This window comes from Saccoglossus kowalevskii, chromosome 17 (genome assembly GCF_978046115.1).
Source record: "Saccoglossus kowalevskii chromosome 17, keSacKowa6.1, whole genome shotgun sequence".
Lineage (NCBI taxonomy): Eukaryota > Metazoa > Hemichordata > Enteropneusta > Harrimaniidae > Saccoglossus > Saccoglossus kowalevskii.
The window spans coordinates 17,190,105-17,200,137 of NC_140657.1; the positions used below are offsets into that span (position 1 = coordinate 17,190,105).

At 34.4% G+C, this 10,033-nt stretch overlaps 1 protein-coding gene across 1 annotated transcript in view; it reads right to left on the reverse strand.

Moving 5' to 3' along the window:
- The window catches only part of LOC100369519 (E3 ubiquitin-protein ligase LRSAM1-like), a 45,772-nt gene extending 35,961 nt beyond the window's left edge, over positions 1-9,811 (reverse strand). Inside the window, exon 1 of the mRNA XM_078009975.2 lies at positions 9,315-9,811. Within this exon, the coding sequence (XP_077866101.1) occupies positions 9,315-9,467 (153 nt within the window). The 5' untranslated portion in view covers positions 9,468-9,811. The remainder of the gene's footprint in view (positions 1-9,314) is intronic.
- Between the last annotated feature and the right edge of the window lie 222 nt (positions 9,812-10,033).

A 10,033-nucleotide genomic window follows, 5' to 3' on the forward strand; every position in this document is an offset into this window, starting at 1 on the left:
AATGCCATGATGACATGCAATGACCATGTCACCATGACAGGTAAGGACAATGCCACAATGACAAGTAAGGACAATACCACAATGACATGCAAGACAATGTCACAATGACATGCAAGGACAATCTTACAATGACGTGTTAGGACAATGTCATGATGACATGCAAGGACAATGTCATAATGTTATGTAAGGACAATGTCACGATGACAGGTAAGGACAATGTCACAATGACAGGTAAGGACAATGCCACAATGACATGCAAGGACAATGTCACAATGACATGCAAGGACAATCTCACAATGATGTGTAAGGACAATCTCACAATGATATGCAAGGACAATGTCACAATGACGTGTGAAGACAATTCCATGATGACACGAAAGAACAATGTCACAATGATGTGAGGGACAATGTCCCAATGACATGCAAGGACAATGTCACAATGACATGCAAGGGCAATGTCACAATGACATGCAAGGACAATGTCACAATGACGTGTGAAGACAATGCCATGATGACATGCAAGGACAATGCCACAATGACATGCAAGGACACTGTCAAGGTGACATGAAAGGACAATGCCACAATGACATGTAAGGACAATGCCATGATGACATGCATGGACAATGTCACAATGATGTGAGAAGACAATGCCATGATGACATGCAAGGACAATGCCGCAATGACATGTAAGGACAATGCCATGATGACATGTAAGGACAATGCCATGATGACATGTAAGGACAATGCCATGATGACATGTAAGGACAATGTCACAATGACATGCAAGGACAATGTCACAATGACAGGTAAGGACAATGCCACAATGACATGCAAGGACCATGCCATGATGACATGCAAGGACAATGTCAAGATGACATGCAAGGGCAATGCCATGATGACATGCAAGAACAATGTCATGATGACATGCAAGGACAATGTCACAATGACGTGTGAAGACAATGCCATGATGACATGTGAAGACAATGCCATGATGACATGTAAAGACAATGCCATGATGACATGTGAAGACAATGCCATGATGACATGTAAGGACAATGTCATGATGACATGCAAGGACAATGTCACAATGACGTGTGAAGACAATGCCATGATGACATGTGAAGACAATGCCATGATGACATGTAAAGACAATGCCATGATGACATGTGAAGACAATGCCATGATGACATGTAAAGACAATGCCATGATGACATGTAAAGACAATGCCATGATGACATGTAAGGACAATGCCATGATGACATGCAAGGACCATGTCACCATGACAGGTAAGGACAATGCCACAATGACAAGTAAGGACAATACTACAATGACATGCAAGGACAATGTCATGATGACATGCAAGGACAATGTCATAATGACATGTAAGGACAATGTCACGATGACAGGTAAGGACAATGTCACAATGACAGGTAAGGACAATGTCACAATGACAGGTAAGGACAATGTCACAATGACAGGTAAGGACAATGCCACAATGACATGCAAGGACAATGTCACAATGACATGCAAGGACAATCTCACAATGATGTGTAAGGACAAACTCACAATGATGTGTAAGGACAATGTCACAATGATGCGTGAGGACAATGTCCCAATGACATGCAAGGACAATGTCATATCATGTAAGGACAATGTCATGATGACATATCTATAATTCTATATTCGATGTAATTGTTGAGGTTTATTATCAAATCATGAAACTTGTCGGCTTGTTTTATTGATTTTTCTAACATTGACATACATCATGATTGTTTACCAGGAAATGAAAAAACAATCAGTACTTGCAGCTTCCACTATAATAGATCCACAAATGTACGAGCCCTCTCTTTAGTTAGAAGGGTTGCAACAAATAAATAGATGAAATAATGAAAAAGGTAATGTGGATAGATACAAGTGTTTGTTCGACATTTGGGTTCTAAATTGCAGATTGGATTAATCCCCAAGTTGTCCAGAAATCTACTTTAATATCAATTTTTTACAATTATATTTTATACAATGTATATGAATAAAACAATTTGAATTACATATAGGCCAAGCAATAGCCGAGGGTTGTGTTCTCTAATAGCTAGATTACAAAGCATGGCAGTGTCTGCCTCACAATCAATTTTAGCAACTTCCTTTCAAGAATACTCGTCTGCAGTTTCATGCAGACATGTTGTCTGCAACCTGATTCTGTAAAATGTATGTATATGGTTATGCAGGCATCCAGGTTAAATGCCTTTGGGAGTTTACACACACACAAAAATAGTAATTTTTTCATGATACACACAGATGTAGTAAGACCAAATATGAATTTGTGATACATTGTATTCTGGAATGCATGCATAGATTACAAGACATCTCTGCAAGGACAACATTAGAACCTACAGAACTGCAGCAAAAAAGCATACTAATTATGAAATCAATTCATCTATCTGTCATGGAATAAATGCTGTGCATGCTAAAATCTCTATTTTGATATCAATTTACTGAGAGTCATACATACGGATAGAAACAGTAAACACCACATAATATCGGGATGATAAATAGACATAGTGCATATTGCCGTCATAAGTTATTTAAAAAAAATATCATTATTTTTTAAATACATACTACTTCTTTTCAGCCAGAATAAATTTATCATCAATAAATGCATCATTTTTTTGATATTCAATAATTAGCAAAAGAAATATGTATTTCATAATGATAAAACTGAGGCCAGACTATAAACATAGCGAAACTGTTGTGACCTTGCCCTCGCCCAGAGAGAAAATAACTGACATGCATGATATACATGTACAGTATGTGAAGGTCTAAATTTAATTTGTAGAGAAAAAAAAAAAAAAACAATTATAAGGTTGTCCTTGTTGATACAGGTACAGGTACAGTTTAGTAGGAAAGAATTTAAAAGTGTAATAGGTATCAATGATTAAACATGGTGACAATTATTTCAGCCAGTGACGACACATGTACAGGGCAAAGTGAGAGTATTCTAAATGTCAGTTTTGAAAGCAAAAAATTAAAATTTGGTTATTAGTGATTATTTATAAAATTGATTTGTAGGTACGCAAATTAATATTACATAAACCATATTAATCTCAAGGTCCATCATAGAGTATACATCACAAATTGTATGACCAGTGTTCTCCCCAGGCCTTTCAAGCACTACGGGCCCGCTTCGCTTAGACAAACAGCCGCGTCGCTTTTGTTTCGCCCACGATCCTTGAAATCCTGCCTGCGATGCTTATTCACGTTGTATTGTTTACAAGTGTCAGCCTCATCTAGCACATCTTTAAAACAATAACATGTATTGATCGAAAGGTAATCCCGCCTTTGTACATAGTTAGCCTTACAAAAACAGTGATAAAAACGGAAGTCTACAAGAAGTTACCAAGTCTATCAAGGGTGGGAGCTGGCAAACCCAAAATACTAGGGTAGTAATAATTTGCCCATTGCGTCGGGATGGTTTATCCCGAGTTGCTGCACTGCGATTAATTGCGTTTTTACTACTTCATCGCCAGTGACACTATTTACCAAGAATTAAAAAAACAAGTGAAATTAAGTCGCATCGGAAAAAAAAAACTGTAAATAAATCGAAGTAAAAATTATTCAACTGCAGACGAGACGGACGAGGAAAAAACGAACCCTGACCTCTAGAAATACCTCATTCATAGTGCGTCATTACCGAGGAACGCCACCCTAAGGCGACGTAACGCATGTAGTGACATCACAACCGATGCATGCTGGGTTACAACGGAGATTTTGATTGAGGTAGCAAAGATGGCGGCGCAGAGTGCATGTTTTTCCGCGATGTTTAAAAACAACATTTCGTTGGCGATTTTGATGTAATTTCTAAGTTAATCATCAATGAATCGTTTTAATTAAGCAAACATTCTAAGTTTGTGTATTTTTAAACAAAAAAGTCAGGGGCCGATGATCGCAACAGCAGCGGTCAATACCCGTTCAACGCAATGCCGTCAGCTGACAATGTTACGGTGATCGTAGCTTTACACAAATAATAGATAGATCAATAAAAAATCGATGACTTTAGTTTTGAAATGCCGTTATAGAAAAAAAATGTCATTATTGATTTATTAATTTCTTCATACAGATTTTACAAATTTAACAAACAAACTGTATTTGACTTGATGCACACATAAAACACAATGAATGTAAATGATAAAAAATATATGAGATATGTATCTCTTCTTTATTTCAGTTACAATGTTTGTTGGGGAAACTAATTATTATGCAAACAAAATTATGCAAATAAGATGTATTGTTATGTAAATTAGCCGCGATGCTTGGCTTAGAGTCTGGGGAGAACACTGTGTATGACAGTTTCAGTTTACAATAATCAGTGGTTATCCAAATAACTTTATCGCAACTAGAGATGATACCACCTCAACAGACGGTTACCAAAATTAATACTGTGAATGCAATTTACAATTTACAAAACTTATGATTATTTGTAGCACAGGATTTTAAAGTTAATTTTCAAAATGTAACTCGTTTTGCTAACATGCATTAACAACTCATTGGCATAGTCATAATGCAATCTCAACAGAGCGTTAATGTGTGTTAGCCATTAGGTAAGCAAGTTTTGAGCTGTACTGTAAATCTCAAATTAGGTAATGAAAAATACCCAGTTGTTGTGTCCTACAATTAAAATACATACACCTACTCGAAATATTAATTGTCTCTCGCACACTTTAATTTTATAATATACATTTTGTTGAATGCAAAACAATTTATAACACACAATAAAAATATTCTCCCAGTTACTTTGATAGTCTAATTAAAATCTGGGTGAGATTATTTGCATATTAAATATAATATGTAATTTGTGTTCAAAGTGGTAGTTATTTTATTCTATTTTTACATTACAGAGTGAAATCTATTGTATCTGGGGCGAACCTTCCTCATCAAGGCCAAAAAATATTGCAGATTATTTTTTTTCCAAATTATAATTTCAGAAGTCCTCCTTTTGCTAAACTTGTTTACAAGTTCAATCTGTAAGAAAATGAATTATAGAATAGTGAATATAATTTATTATGCCATTCAATATTTATATCAAGTAACATGATATTCACTGACAGTAAGTTAATAATACAACAGATGTTTCTATGGATGCAGATTTAGCTGATGTACAAACATTTTTCTTTTCAGGTATGTTATTGACACAGTACCATTGGGAGTGATACAGTTCAGTATTCAGTAACTATTTTCTCCATGAACAGAAACATTATCAACATTACCCGATTTCCCCTAACTTGTTACCTAAGTTTCCCCAGATATATTTGTTTAATGTATAGTGCTGTTTTGTAGCCAGCCACCAACTTATCATGTAACCAACACATGTCTTGCAGCCTACCACCTATTTACATGGCTTGTAGTCAGCCACATGTCTATCTGTTTTGTAGCCAACACCTATCTACATGTACATATCTTGTAGCCAGCCACATGTCTATCTGTTTTGTAGCCAACACCTATCTACATGCACATATCTTGTAGCCAGCCACATGTCTATCTGTTTTGTAGCTGACACCTATCTACATGTACATATCTTGTAGCCAGCCACATGTCTATCTGTTTTGTAGCCAACACCTATCTACATGTACATAACTTGTAGCCAGCCACATGTCTATCTGTTTTGTAGCCAACACCTATCTACATGTACATAACTTGTAGCCAGCCACATGTCTATCTGTTTTGTAGCCAACACCTATCTACATGTACATAACTTGTAGCCAGCCACATGTCTATCTGTTTTGTAGCCAACACCTTTCTACATGTACATATCTTGTAGGCAGCTACTGAGTCACCCATCTACATTATCTTGTAATTGTCTAATTGTTTCTTTCCTATATTTTACATTCAACTTATCAAAAATCAGTGAAAATTGACTCCATACAAAACACCCAAAAAGTAGATTGGGATATTAATTTTTTTTAGCTAAAACTGAAACAGTATCATTTTAACACAATTAATGTTTTTATTTTGTTCTGGGAGTGATGTTTGACATATTTACAGAGGGAATGCAAATTTAATTTGTGTCAGGTGAGTTTTTTTCGTCTTTTTTTATAAATATTTTTGTGTGAGGTGATATTTCCAGACAGGAAGTTACTCCTGTCTGCATATGTGTGAAACAGTCTCCCAAACCTAACAATACCATCTGATTGGAATGACTGCAGACTGTATACTCTGATTTATCATATTGCTAAGTGGTGGGTTCCAGAAATCAAACCCAGTACCTTCCTGATGCAAGGTGAACACACTAACCACACTGTACCATCACCCACGTGACAGTTCTCAACACAGAGTGTCACTGACGTCTTGTCTGACTTTTTGTGTTAATTGCAAGTAAAACAAAACACATTTAGTGTTTGCAATTATGTTACAACTTTTTACATCTTTATTATTTCGTTGTAAAAAAAACACAGTGCATAATTTATTCATTTATTTCCCAGAAAGGATCATGATGTATGTATCTAAGTCGACGGACTGATTTTTTCAATTACACTTGCGTTTAATAATTAATGTTCAATAACTAATGCCCCAGTGATTGATTACTAGTTTTTTGTTTTCTAACACATTCTAAAATTGTTGTTGTTGCCACATTTGATTTTTACTTATGCAATTCCTATTTATTTAAATTGTGATTCAAAAAGGTTGCAACAAATAAATAAATATCACATATCACCTGACTAGTCTCACAAACTATGCAAAAAATTATTTGGTATTAACTACCAAATTACTTCAATAGCAGTACATGCAAAGCCATATATATTTCTTGACAACAAATACAAATATCAAATGAACAAATAGCAACTTTGGGAGTTAATACGTGAAGGCGACACACATACACATAAAAGTGATTATAAAGGCAATCCTAGCTGAGTTGATCGTCAATATCATCTATACATATACATGTCTGTTAATCTCTTAAACATATTTATGATGCTGATACATTCACTGTACATATAACTGCATAAAACAGTTATATCAGTGGATTTTATGACATCATTGCAGCAGATTATTCGCGATAATGTGTCTCATTATTGAGCATCAAGGCAACATAACATGGATCTATATGTTTTGTGAAACTAGCATCATGGAACATTTCTGATTATTTGCCATATTTTGGGTGTATAACTGTAAATTTGAACCTCTATTTTGACTTCATAATGGGCCGAGAACAAAGGTGAATATTGTAAAATACTTTATTTTAGCTGGAATTAATATTGTGATCGAGAATAAAGTATTTTACAGTATATAATGTACATGTATCTAATCAGCACACAAGCAATACCACTGATGAGAGATCCAGAAAAGCTATATTTACTCTAACAAGATCAAAAAGATGAAAAACCCATCCATTTTTTGGCAATACATGTACATACAACTACATATATAAATATCAAAGTATTGATTGTATGCCAAATTTATAAAGATTACCTAAGCATTAAAAGACTTCCTTGAAAACCTAGTTAAGATTCAAGGGCAGAGAAGAAAAAATAGAAGTTTTTTGTGAATACACTATTGTCAATCACTACATGTGCATCTGAATCAGCGCTTTTTGTATTGGAACACACCGATTGGCAAATGTTGTAGTAAAATTCACAGTGAACAAAATATACAGTCCCTGGGTGAGTTCATTTACAGACATCCAGATATTCACAATAACTGAGGCCTAATATCTTGGTCATGTCAAAAATAGCACATGTTATGATTTATTGATTTCATCTTGGTGATTTATGATTTATGATTATGATTTATTGATTTGACCCTGGTGATTTATAATTTATTGATTTCATCTCTGTGTAAGAAAAACTAAAAGTAATACAGTCTTTGTGTGTTCAATAATAGATTATTTTATAAACAATAAAAACAGATACAGAATCTCGAAAAATATTTACTAATCACAGTAAAATTTGTAAATCCTCATCGCAACTATAATTGTGAATAAGTAGAAGCATGTGTATATAATTAGTTACTGAAAAGTGGGCTAAATGTACGAGCACAACGAATAAATTATGCAATTAAATATGCTAATTAATATGGAAATTAACCACCATCCATAGCCAAAATCCAGGGAAGAGCACATAAAAAGGTTAATTTATATATTGACAATTTCATATATTAATAATGAATTTATAGGTTATCAGCAATCCCAACTTCAGTTTCAATCCACAATTGTAAAACTGTGTTTTCCTAGTCACAGTCAAATGCTGATGGCCTCATTGAGAACTAAGGCATAAAGTAGCACAGTTGTGTTTTGAACAGTTATCATGGAAACTACACACCTTATTCATTTATTAATCAACACTTGATTTTGCTCAAATAAAGAATGTGAAAATCATTATTAAAAAAAATACTGTGAAGTACTTTTTAGTTGGAATTAAATTTCTCTGATAAGAATTTTTGTTTTGTATGGGATTTATTCTCACTTATTTTAGAAGAGCAGAATGTAGCATATAGAAAAAACGTTTAATCACTGAATTTTATTTTCACTGAATCATCCATTCAATGAAAATAAAGTGCAGAATGTCATGTTACTAATTCAGTTAATGACCTGAATGATGTTACATAAAAAATTAAAATCTGGTAAAATTCTTCCCTCAGATCTTAAATTAATTTGTTTATTTTACAATAAATGTCATAGTTTCATCAACTTGTACTTTATTTGAGGGCACATGGATATAATATTACATTTAACTTGTATATTAAGACTGCCTTTCAGCAAAATGGTTTTCCACGAAATGTTGTAGACATCATAGACTCTTATTTGTGTGTTTTGTGTAGCCAGACAAACAAGGCAACTTTTCTGGTGGTTGGCTTTTCTTAAAAAAACACTTAATAAGGTCACTACAATTAACATGTTTTGAATATAAATGTATCAAGTGCTTATTCACAATTTTGCTGATTTTGCTCATAAGTATTAAATTAAATCAAAAAATATAAAATAAATCATGTTTTTGTTATGCACCCATGCACTCATGAGTCAGCTGACTGGACAATCACTTAGTAATAGATGATTTACACAGAGGAGGCACAGACTGCAAAGCATCATGTTTCGTTTTTTTTTCTTTCTTAAATTGCATTTTCAACTTATCTTTTTCGTTGTATATGCATCTATTAAAACAAAAGCGTAATAGAACTTATACCACAGTCACTAGAGAAAGAAATCTTACTCATAGACTTTATTGTATTTTACCAAGACGTTCATGTCGATTTAGTCATCTTCTCCGAACCATAAATAAAAAAAGAAACAATTATCACAAATAATCTATCGAAATGAAAATAAGTCTTACCAGGTACAGACAATGCTCCAGTTTCTTCTTTGATGCATCGCTCTGTCTATGTCCGAATAGAGGCATCTCGGAGTTGCGTCGAGATGATGGAGACTGACAATGGTTTATACTGTCAGCTGGGATAGCCTGGCTCTTGTCACAGAATGATCCCATCCATACGGGAAACTCTCTCAGACACTAGTGATACAATCGGCGTCAATGTACTGAAAAAAACATTCATTAACAAGCGGTATCAACTCCTCGTTGACGATGTAATTCTCCAATGCTGGAGAAAAAACGACTATGTTATCGCGTCTTGTGATCTTCTGGAATTAGGTCGCGCTGTCAGGTAAACAAAAATAAAATAACACTGAATATAAACGGAGCTCCAGACAGTGTTTCCTTTCAGATACTGCTCACAAAACGTATTTTACAGCTTACAGCTATGTCCCTGGAATTTTAACAACACACACGCGAAGGAGTGTAGAACGTTTTGCGATAAACTGACCTAAATTTTGACGATTAGATGCAAAGTTCACTTCCTGCTTCGAAATTTCACGTAAGGAATGACGTCATTAAGCAACACGATAATTTGTTTGGTAAGCGTTTACTCCAGTGTATCTCGAGCTTGATCGTATTTACACCAATTAGGTGTTGCGATAATTGATCATTTCAATTCAGGTACTCTATTGAATATGCAAATAACAAAAAATGAACAATGAATCGAGTTTGCAAATAAC